The following is a 12,126-nucleotide window of genomic DNA, read 5'->3' as shown; positions in this document are numbered from 1 at the left end:
ATTCTAAGGTGTTGAGTTGTTTGAACTGTAAGGCTATGGATTTAGATTGTTTGAATTGTGAGGCTAGGATTTTAAGGTTATTTGAATTGTAAGGCTATGGGTTTTAGTTGTTTGAATTATGAAGCTGTGGTTCTATGCTATTTGAATTATGAGGCTATGGATTTAGATTGTTTGAATTATGAGGCTAGGATTTTAATGTTATTTGAATTGTGAGGCTATGGATTTAGTTTGTTTGAATTATGAGGCTATGGAATTAGATTGTTTGACTTGTGAGGCTATGGATTTAGTTTGTTTGAATTATGAGGCTATGGATTTAGATTGTTTGAATTGTGAGGCTATGGATTTAGTTTGTTTAAATTCTGAGGCTATGGATTTAGATTGTTTGAATTGTGAGGCTATGGATTTAGTTTGTTTGAATTATGAGGCTATGGAATTAGATTGTTTGAATTGTGAGGCTATGGATTTAGTTTGTTTGAATTATGAGGCTATGGAATTAGATTGTTTGAATTGTGAGGCTATGGATTTAGTTTGTTTGACTTGTGAGGCTTTGGATTTAGTTTGTTTGAATTATGAGGCCATGGAATTAGATTGTTTGAATTGTGAGGCTATGGATTTAGTTTGTTTGAATTATGAGGCTATGGATTTAGTTTGTTTGAATTATGAGGCTATGGATTTAGTTTGTTTGAATTATGAGGCTATGGATTTAGATTGTTTGAATTACGAGGCTATGGATTTAGTTTGTTTGAATTATGAGGCTATGGATTTAGTTTGTTTGAATTATGAGGCCATGGAATTAGATTGTTTGAATTGTGAGGCTATGGATTTAGTTTGTTTGAATTATGAGGCTATGGATTTAGATTGTTTGAATTATGAGGCTATGGATTTAGATTGTTTGACTTGTGAGGCTATGGATTTAGTTTGTTTGAATTATGAGGCCATGGAATTAAATTGTTTGAATTGTGAGGCTATGGATTTAATTTGTTTGAATTATGAGGCTATGGATTTAGTTTGTTTGAATTGTGAGGCCATGGAATTAGATTGTTTGAATTGTGAGGCTATGGATTTAGTTTGTTTGAATTATGAGGCTATGGATTTAGTTTGTTTGAATTGTGAGGCTATGGATTTAGATTGTTTGAATTATGAGGCTATGGATTTAGTTTGTTTGAATTATGAGGCTATGGATTTAGATTGTTTGAATTGTGAGGCTATGGATTTAGTTTGTTTGAATTATGAGGCTATGGATTTAGTTTGTTTGAATTATGAGGCTATGGATTTAGATTGTTTGAATTGTGAGGCTATGGATTTAGTTTGTTTGAATTGTGAGGCTATGGATTTAGTTTGTTTGAATTATGAGGCTATGGATTTAGATTGTTTGAATTATGAGGCTATGGATTTAGATTGTTTGAATTATGAGGCTATGGATTTAGTTTGTTTGAATTATGAGGCCATGGAATTAGATTGTTTGAATTGTGAGGCTATGGATTTAGTTTGTTTGAATTATGAGGCCATGGAATTAGATTGTTTGAACTGTGAGGCCATGGATTTAGTTTGTTTGAATTGTGAGGCTATGGAATTAGATTGTTTGAATTATGAGGCTATGGATTTAGTTTGTTTGAATTATGAGGCTATGGATTTAGTTTGTTTGAATTATGAGGCCATGGAATTAAATTGTTTGAATTGTGAGGCTATGGATTTAATTTGTTTGAATCATGAGGCTATGGATTTAGTTTGTTTGAATTGTGAGGCCATGGAATTAGATTGTTTGAATTGTGAGGCTATGGATTTAGTTTGTTTGAATTATGAGGCTATGGATTTAGTTTGTTTGAATTGTGAGGCTATGGATTTAGATTGTTTGAATTATGAGGCTATGGATTTAGTTTGTTTGAATTATGAGGCTATGGAATTAGATTGTTTGAATTGTGAGGCTATGGATTTAGTTTGTTTGACTTGTGAGGCTTTGGATTTAGTTTGTTTGAATTATGAGGCCATGGAATTAGATTGTTTGAATTGTGAGGCTATGGATTTAGTTTGTTTGAATTATGAGGCTATGGATTTAGTTTGTTTGAATTATGAGGCTATGGATTTAGTTTGTTTGAATTATGAGGCTATGGATTTAGATTGTTTGAATTACGAGGCTATGGATTTAGTTTGTTTGAATTATGAGGCTATGGATTTAGTTTGTTTGAATTATGAGGCCATGGAATTAGATTGTTTGAATTGTGAGGCTATGGATTTAGTTTGTTTGAATTATGAGGCTATGGATTTAGATTGTTTGAATTATGAGGCTATGGATTTAGATTGTTTGACTTGTGAGGCTATGGATTTAGTTTGTTTGAATTATGAGGCCATGGAATTAAATTGTTTGAATTGTGAGGCTATGGATTTAATTTGTTTGAATTATGAGGCTATGGATTTAGTTTGTTTGAATTGTGAGGCCATGGAATTAGATTGTTTGAATTGTGAGGCTATGGATTTAGTTTGTTTGAATTATGAGGCTATGGATTTAGTTTGTTTGAATTGTGAGGCTATGGATTTAGATTGTTTGAATTATGAGGCTATGGATTTAGTTTGTTTGAATTATGAGGCTATGGATTTAGATTGTTTGAATTGTGAGGCTATGGATTTAGTTTGTTTGAATTATGAGGCTATGGATTTAGTTTGTTTGAATTATGAGGCTATGGATTTAGATTGTTTGAATTGTGAGGCTATGGATTTAGTTTGTTTGAATTGTGAGGCTATGGATTTAGTTTGTTTGAATTATGAGGCTATGGATTTAGATTGTTTGAATTATGAGGCTATGGATTTAGATTGTTTGAATTATGAGGCTATGGATTTAGTTTGTTTGAATTATGAGGCCATGGAATTAGATTGTTTGAATTGTGAGGCTATGGATTTAGTTTGTTTGAATTATGAGGCCATGGAATTAGATTGTTTGAACTGTGAGGCCATGGATTTAGTTTGTTTGAATTATGAGGCTATGGAATTAGATTGTTTGAATTATGAGGCTATGGATTTAGTTTGTTTGAATTATGAGGCTATGGATTTAGTTTGTTTGAATTATGAGGCCATGGAATTAGATTGTTTGAATTGTGAGGCTATGGATTTAGATTGTTTGAATTGTGAGGCTATGGATTTAGTTTGTTTGAATTAAGAGGCTATGGATTTAGTTTGTTTGAATTATGAGGCTATGGATTTAGTTTGTTTGAATTATGAGGCTATGGATTTAGTTTGTTTGAATTATGAGGCTATGGATTTAGAGTGTTTGAATTATGAGGCTATGGATTTAGTTTGTTTGAATTGTGAGGCTATGGATTTAGATTGTTTGAACTGTGAGGCTATGGATTTAGTTTGTTTGAATTGTGAGGCTATGGATTTAGTTTGTTTGAATTATGAGGCTATGGATTTAGATTGTTTGAATTATGAGGCTATGGATTTAGTTTGTTTGAATTATGAGGCCATGGAATTAGATTGTTTGAATTGTGAGGCCATGGATTTAGTTTGTTTGAATTATGAGGCCATGGAATTAGATTGTTTGAACTGTGAGGCCATGGATTTAGTTTGTTTGAATTATGAGGCTATGGATTTAGTTTGTTTGAATTATGAGGCTATGGATTTAGTTTGTTTGAATTATGAGGCCATGGAATTAGATTGTTTGAATTGTGAGGCTATGGATTTAGATTGTTTGAATTGTGAGGCTATGGATTTAGTTTGTTTGAATTAAGAGGCTATGGATTTAGTTTGTTTGAATTATGAGGCTATGGATTTAGATTGTTTGAATTACGAGGCTATGGATTTAGTTTGTTTGAATTATGAGGCTATGGATTTAGAGTGTTTGAATTATGAGGCTATGGATTTAGATTGTTTGAATTGTGAGGCCATGGATTTAGATTGTTTGAATTACGAGGCTATGGATTTAGTTTGTTTGAATTGTGAGGCTATGAATTTAGTTTGTTTGAATTGTGAGGCTATGGATTTAGATTGTTTGAATTGTGAGGCTATGGATTTAGATTGTTTGAATTGTGAGGCTATGGATTTAGTTTGTTTGAATTGTGAGGCTATGGATTTAGATTGTTTGAATTGTGAGGCTATGGATTTAGTTTTTTTGAATTACGAGGCTATGGATTTAGTTTGTTTGAATTATGAGGCTATGGATTTAGTTTGTTTGAATTACGAGGCTATGGATTTAGTTTGTTTGAATTATGAGGCTATGGATTTAGATTGTTTGAATTGTGAGGCTAGAATTTCTGTTTGAATTGTGAGGCTAGAATTTTAAGGTTATTTGAATTGTGAGGCTATGAATGTAGATTGTTTGAATTGTGAGGCTAGAATTTTAAGGTTATGTGAATTGTGAGGCTATGAATGTAGATTGTTTGAATTATGAGGCTAGGATTTAAAGGTTAATTGAATTGTGAGGCTATGGTTTTTGAGTTATTTGAATTATGAAGCTCTGGTTCTATGCTATTTGAATTGTGAGGTTAAGGTTATTGGTTTGATCTATGATTAAAGGGTGTTAAGTTGTTTGAACTGTGTGGTTATGGATTTAGATTTTTTGAATTATGAGGCTATGGATTTAGATTGTTTGAATTGTGAGGCTAGGATTTTAAGGTTATGTGAATTGTGAGGCTATGGTTTTTAGTTGTTTGAATTATGAAGCTATGGTTCTGTGCCATTTATATTGTGAGGTTATGGTTTTGGGTTTGAACTAGTATTTTAGAATATTAACTTGTTTGAACTGTCTGGCCATGTTTTTAAATTTATTGAATTGTGGGGATATGGTTTTCTGTTGTTTGAATTGCGAGGCTAGTGTATTAGGGTGTTTGAATGGTGAGGCTAGTGTATTAGGTTGTTTGAATTGAGAGGCTAGTGTTTTAGGTGGTATGAATAGTGAAATGAGGCTTTAAGCTTGTTTGAATGGTGAGGCTAGTGTATTAGGGTGTTTGAATGGTGAGGCTAGTGTATTAGGTTGTTTGAATTGAGGGGCTAGTGTTTTAGGAGGTGTGAATAGTGAAATGAGGCTTTAAGCTTGTTTGAATTGTGAGGCTAGAGTTTTAGGTTGTTTGAAATGTAAGGCCAGTTTCTGGGTTGTTTGAATTTCGAGGTTAGGGTTTTTTTTTTTTTTTTTTTTTTTTTTTTTTTTTTTTTTTTTTTTTGCTAGGGATTTAGGTTATTTGAATTGTGAGACTAGAAATTTAGTGTGGTGGATAAGGCTCCCAGCATCCACTTTTCTTGAGGGATATAGAAATGGGGGGTCAATTTTTACTCCACGATCAAAAGGGGGACACTAAGTACATCATCCATGAATCACTGTGTACATTTTGACGTGTACACCCTTGATCCTTTAACTTCGATTGTTCAGTGTTGACACAAGGGGTGTGTGTCTGTCAAAGGACCAATCTTAATTAACCATATAGATGCTGGTAATAGAGGGAGGTTTCATTTGGAGGGTTTTCAGACTGGAATGTTATTCTTTTGTTAGGACAGAAATACACAGTGATTTGCACATTGAGATAGATCCTATTAAACAAAGTTCAAAACATACAAAGACAGCGAAATGGTGCGGTATACACGTTATTCAATTGGCTATGTCACTGTTGCCCGCCTCCACACGCACTCTGTTGATTGACTTATCTTCATAAAAGCGTTTCTGTCCTGTTTAAATCTGTCTATGATTTGGATGGGGTAGACATTCTTGAAGGTGGGGTCTTCTACTCCAGTTTTGGTGTAGTGAAGCTGCGAGGTCCGCCCATAGATGCGTCTATTACCCATAGTAGACAAAATGGCGTCCTGTCTGGAATGAGCGAACACTATTGGGTAGAAATGCCAAGAGAGGGCGAATCTAAGATTGAACTATATAAGAAAAATTTAGGGTGAGGAAATACAGGTGTTAATGGAATGTTAATCTGTTTACAATTGAAAAAAACGTTGAGACAGGTGTTTAATCCTTCTACTCGAGGACACGTTATAAGTGTCTTCTAATCAGGGATGGGCAGAGGTCAGGGCAATAAAATTTACAAAGGATAATCTGGGTAAAAAAGTATGGCTCTTGGCTGAATGAGTTTCGCATCTCGAAGAGGGTAGAAATTTAATTTAAGTATTAGTGGGTGGTTTGAGTATACGACCGGTTAATCAATGGAGTAGGGGCGTAGCTGAACTCGTTTCCAGGTCTGTCAAATGCCGTATGCCAGGAGCAAAACAACCGGGCAGGCTAACTAAAATTTTCCCTAAGGTGGGGACAAACAGAAATTCAATCTAAGTAACAAAGAGGGTCCAGGAGAATCTGGTAATATACAATGCGAGTATGGAAATGAAACTAGACAGGGAGTGGAACTTTAAATGTTGATTTAGCCGGTTGTAGGGTGGTGGGAGTTAATATGCGGCAAACACATAGATATAAGTTTTGGTTAGTCACATAAGTGTAAATCTGTAAACATTTATTAGGGGTAGGGAAAATGCATAAATTGCTTATGTTAAAAATATTCATTTAGTTTTTAGCGAGCAATATTAAATTTATGTGAGAGCATTCCCAAACCATCTCCATCCAGCCCTCACCATGATTTCATCCACATATGGCACTTGGGTAATCTTTCTTTTAGTTTCATTTCTAATCCTGTTCTGCTATTTAACTCCCAATACTCTTCTTAGGGCTTTGTTCTTAAATCTACAAAATCTATTCGATATTGTTTCATTGTCATACCATGATTCATTTTCATATAGTAACACCGATCTTACTAAATTGTTATACAGCCTGATTTTTGTATGTAGTTTCAGGCAATTTGATTTCAAAATTTTCCATAACCTAGCCGTTGTCTGATATAATTTTTTTCAATCTTTCATTAAACTCCCATTCTAAAGACCCTGTATTAGAGATCATAGTTCCTAAATATCTAAATGATTCTACCTCGTTGATCCTTTCTCCTTCCAATGATATATCATCTTCCATTGTATATTCCGTTCTCATCATCTCTGTCTTTTTTCTATTTATCTTGAGCCCAACCTCTTGTGATATTTCATGGATTCTGGTAAGCAAGCATTGCAAATCCTGTGGTGTTCCGCTAATAAGGACAGCATCATCAGCTTACTCTAGGGCAGCTAATTTCCTATTACCAATCCAGTACAATCCTCCAACATCCCTAACTGTTCTATGCATTACAAAATCCACGAGGAGAATAAACACCGTAGGTGACAACACATTCCCTTGGAGTACTCCCCTCTTAACTAGAAATGCATTCAATAGGACTCCACTAACATTAACTTTGCCCTTGGTATGCTCATGAACAGTCTTAATCAAATTTACATATTTAAGAGGAACTCCGTAATAGAGCAGGACTCTCCACACACTTGGCTGGTGCACGCTATCAAAGGCATTTCCTTAGTCCACAAATGTCATCAAAAGTGGATTTTTATATTTTACACATTGCTGGACAACATGTCTTAAAATGAAAATTTGGTTAGTTTTAACTTCTACCTTTTCTAAATCTTGCTTGTTCATCTCTTACTTTTCATCAGTCATTTTATCCAGTCTCTTTAGAATAAGCATGCTATATATTTTCACGACAACTAATGTAAGCGTGCCGCTAATTATTGCTCTTTTTTTTTTTTTTTTTTTTTTTTTAATTTCACCAACACTCCTAGCTCCAATTATTCAGGTTTTGTTTCTTCACTCCATATTCAACTAAATAATCTTGTAAGTATTCTGGGAGCCACTTAATTTTCAGCAAATACCATCTCGGAAGTTATTCCATCGTATCCAGGGGCTCTCCATCTCTTGTTGGTTTTTTTTAATGATAGCTTCGACTTCAAACACTGAATTCATTCATGGGAACATCAAGGTCTTCCTTTGCTTTAGGTATATTAATCAAATTATTCTTTTCATATCTCGTATTTATGACCTCACTAAAGTGTTCCATTCAACGTTGCCTTTCTTCATCTTCTGTTGTCATAACATATCCATCTCTCTTTTTATGGGTAGATGATTTTTCTTCTTTGCCCCCGTAGAGATTTCATTAATAATCTTATGAGCAATTCTTGCACCATACCCACTTCCTACATAGCTGAGGACTATGAAGCGTGAAGTAGTAGATGATGAATGGAGAAGTATCGATTTAAAAGCTCAAGATAGAGACGACTGGTGAAACCTGAGTCCCTTTGCGTCAATAGGCATCGGAGGAGATGATAATGATTGCCACTCCCTGAATTCATAGCTTTGTCAGTCGTATTTGCTTTCCTGTCTAAATACTTTTTCCAGTTATTCCTGGCTTTTCTTTTGACCTCACAATTAATACTGGAATAAGCATGCTCTACCCTGTGATTTTCATAACTTCCTCAAAAACCTTTAGCAATCAATTTCTGTCTTTGTCTCCTTTTTATAGTATCCCAAGTATCATCTGATATCCATGGCCTTCGCTTTGTGACCGCATGTCGCAAAACCTCACTACTAACTGACTGATACATGTTCTTAATATCTCACCATTATTTGTTAATTGTCTGTTCTTCGTCTCTTAAAGTCTCTAAGACTGCAAATCCATTCCTACATTCATTTGCAAAGCTATCTCTGTGCTCATCCTCTAGAAGCATATTCATATCAAACTAAGGTAATCTGTCTACATTTCTGTTGGGTGCTTAGTTTTAATTTCAGTGTAGTAATGAGGAGTTGGTGAATCACTACCAATATTTTTACCTCTATAGCTTCTTACATTTCTCAGAGACCTTCTCTCTTTATCAATGGCTCTGTGATCTGTTTGGTTTTTGTAACTGCTACCTGGTGAAGTCCATGTATATCTTTGTATGTCCTTGTGCTGGAAAAGAGTACCTCCAATAGCAAGGTTGTTTGAATTGTGGGGCTAGGATTTTAGGTAGTTTGAATTGTTTTAATGAAGTAACAAGTGAGATATTGAATTATTTTGGTAATAATGTAAATGAATAGCTGACTAGGGTTTGTAAGGTAAATCTAGATGAAGGAAAGGCCCCAAAGCAATGGGCGAGAAGCATAATTGTTTTGATGCATGAAAATAGAAGTGAAGGTATCGATATAAGTGACATAACGAGTATACAGGAAAGATGCATGGTAAGATTTTGGTTGAGAAAGGAAGAATACTGAGTAGTAAGAGAACTTGGTGTGTCTATTCAAGAAAGGGTGTGTGTAAATCAAACGATTGCCCTGAAGCAGGTGTTTGGAATTACAAATACCCTCTTATAGAACTGATAGAGAAAAATTTTGATTGTGCTGGTAATATATGGTAAAGAAGATAGGTTATTAAGAGCCATCAAAAGTTATTATGATGGAAGTGGAGTGTTTATTAAATTAGAGAGGCAAGAGAGTAATTGGTGTGGTGTGAAAGCTGGTCTGACATTAGGGGGTGTCATATGTTCATAGTTATTATTCAACATCTTTAAGGATGGAGTGATTGGGGAGGTCAAAGAAAGAACATGAGCAGTAGGTGCGAGGCTGTATATAAAAACTGTTGTGAATGGGGACAATGAAGAAAAACTGGAGGAGGTGGTGAGATTTTGAAAATGTTGTAAATAGGAGAAAGTTAGAATAATATGAATACGAATGAGGAAATGAGGGTAAATAGAAATTGGGCAAATGAATTAAGGAATCTTATGGATGATTGAAGAATGGATGAAAGTTCATGGTGGACGGGAGATGCGAGTTAATTTTTGGCATCTCATGAAATTTTAGAGATGTGTTAAATTCGCACAGGTCATACTAAGCGAGTCAGAACTATGTCACACATATGGTATAAATGGAAGTATTCAGAGAGACAGCATGAAAGCACATAAAAAGCACAGTAGACTTGCATCTCATTCACTTTGTATTTCACACGGGTTTCTTTTCTCAGTCTCTGCAAAACTTGCATGTCTGTCTTGGGGGTAACTGCGGTAGCCTTGTTTTGACAATACAGCGCAACTACTTTTTTCACGTTTTGGACCATTGTGTAGAGTTTGTTGTTCATGATTAACAGTCAGCTTACAGCGATATGGGCACTCTGGAGTCTCCAAAACTGGCTTTTGGCTCTAGACCAGGCACAGGGGGGTGCACAGCCAATTGTATTGTAAAATTTGTTGCTTAGGACCAGCAGGTGCAGTACAGAGTTATGTGCACTCTGCAAGCTCTAAAGATGTTTTGGCCTTAGACCAGGCGCTGGGTGGTGCACAGCCAGTTGTGCCATAGAATTTGTTGCTCATGATCAGCAATCACCGTACAAAGTTACATGCACTCTGCAGGCTCAAAAACTGGCAAAGGAGTATTTGCATCACACACATGGTGCTTTTTGTCCGTAGACTGTACATAGGGTGGTGCACGGCCAGTTGTGCCATAGAATTTGTTGCTCACGATCAGCAGTCACCATACAGAGTTACGTGCTCTCTGGGACTCCAAAATGACAAAGGAGCACAAGCATCACCCTTATCCCATATTGTGAATTGTGGCCGTAGACCATGGGTAAGGTGGTGCAATGCCAGTTGTGACCAAGGCTTAACTCTGGGCCCACACTTGGCGAGTCACCAGCGATCCCACTAAGCTATCACATCGATTGGCCAAACAAGGGTCATGCGCATAAGGTTATAAGAGCCCTGAAGTGGGCGTTTCAGTTCTTATAGTTCAACCCAGTTTTTTTTCAGAGGATGTGGATCTAATTGAAACCAATCTTATTCTTCTTCTTCTTTGTCTGCATCTTTTCCCACTTTTATGTGGGGTCGATGTTTCTGGCCAGCGTTCTCCATCTACCTCTGTCCCACACTTCACCACCGAATGTGGGGACAATGACTGGAAAAAGGGCGGGAGCTGGTTGACCTCATGTAGAGAAACCAATCTATATTGTTTTTAAGATATTTTTCACTGGAAAAATATCCTCAACTCATTCATTTCCATATCTACATTCAAATTAAAATGTATTAAGTTCTTTATTATAATCCATCAATAGGTTTTTTGATAGCTTATAGACGGATATACAGACAGATATTTCACTAATATATTGTGGGAAACGTCTGAAGATTAATGAAACTAAAATCTTCCCTTTATGCTTCTCTCGAAAGCCATTTCTTTGGAATATGAACCGAGTTTTACTTGACTGGAAAGTTTCATTAGAAATACAATGAATATTTAACAGATTAGAGGGACGGCTTCGTGAAGGTTTTTTGGAATAAGTTAAGAAATGCACGCCAGGCCTCATATTCCCTCTAACACTTTACTTTACTTACCATGCGGTTTTTTTTTTTTTGGGGGGGGGGGTGCTAACCTGTAATTGTCAGAAGACCAAAGGCATATATAGTCTATTGGAAAGAATATTGCCCTTTATATAAGAGACATATTAGAAGTATTTGGAGAAGAATATTTAGGAGTAAACAAACACGGGTAAGTGAAAGAATCAATTCATGAAATTATTAAGGGAAATTAAAGAAAATTAAATACATTAAAGACATTGCTCCTGAGTTATGGTGATATTTATAAATCTAAGACAAGAGCTTGTACGACCTTGGAAGCCTACCAAACTCTAATATTAGATCTGATATTGATTTCAGTCCGCTTTTCACAAGTAAACCCTCTCCATTTCTAATTCCATTCTCGGCCACTATTTATAGATCCATATATCGATAAGATTCACTATCTGTTGATAACCTTGAGGATTGAAACAAGACCACGTGGAGGTCAATCGATATGGGTTACGTGAACCGTTTACATGACTGTTTCATTCCTGATTGTCAGTATGTTATGTCTATAGAAAACATGGATTTCTGTACAATCTCTCTCTCTCTCTCTCTCTCTCTCTCTCTCTCTCTCTCTCTCTCTCTCTGCTCTCTCTCTCTCTCTCTCTCTTTTGCGTGAACCCCGTGTACATTGATTGTTCCATTCTGATCGTCAATATGTTATGTCACAGAAACAAGGATTTCTATACAATCTCTCTCTCTCTCTCTCTCTCTCTCTCTCTCTCTCGTCGCGTGAACCCCCGTTTACATGATTGTTCCATTCCTGATAGTCAATATGTTATGTCTACAGAATAACAAGGATGCTATAAACTCTCTCTCTCTACTCTCTCTCTCTCACTCTCTCTCTCTCTCTATCTCTCTCTCTCTCTCTCTCTCTTTTGGCGTGAACCCCGTTTCACCATGATTGTCCCATTCCTG

The 12,126-nt window shown here is 35.8% G+C and overlaps 2 protein-coding genes across 2 annotated transcripts in view; both read left to right on the top strand.

The window, feature by feature from the left end:
* The first annotated feature begins 217 nt into the window (after positions 1–217).
* LOC137631405 (uncharacterized) lies at positions 218–3,151 on the top strand. The gene is made up of 5 exons (XM_068363172.1): positions 218–676; positions 785–1,096; positions 1,385–2,086; positions 2,195–2,506; positions 2,795–3,151. The coding sequence occupies exons 1-5, from the start codon at positions 218–220 to the stop codon at positions 3,149–3,151; spliced, it is 2,142 nt and encodes a 713-aa protein (XP_068219273.1).
* Positions 3,152–3,727: 576 nt separating this feature from the next.
* LOC137631404 (uncharacterized) overlaps positions 3,728–12,126 on the top strand; it is a 52,562-nt gene continuing 44,163 nt past the window's right edge. Inside the window, exon 1 of the mRNA XM_068363171.1 lies at positions 3,728–4,229. Within this exon, the coding sequence (XP_068219272.1) occupies positions 3,728–4,229 (502 nt within the window). The remainder of the gene's footprint in view (positions 4,230–12,126) is intronic.

The sequence above is a fragment of the Palaemon carinicauda genome, chromosome 39 (genome assembly GCF_036898095.1).
Source record: "Palaemon carinicauda isolate YSFRI2023 chromosome 39, ASM3689809v2, whole genome shotgun sequence".
NCBI classification, from domain to species: domain Eukaryota; kingdom Metazoa; phylum Arthropoda; class Malacostraca; order Decapoda; family Palaemonidae; genus Palaemon; species Palaemon carinicauda.
Note: the sequence above shows the minus strand (reverse complement) of the source record. Positions and strands in the feature narration are given on the sequence as shown.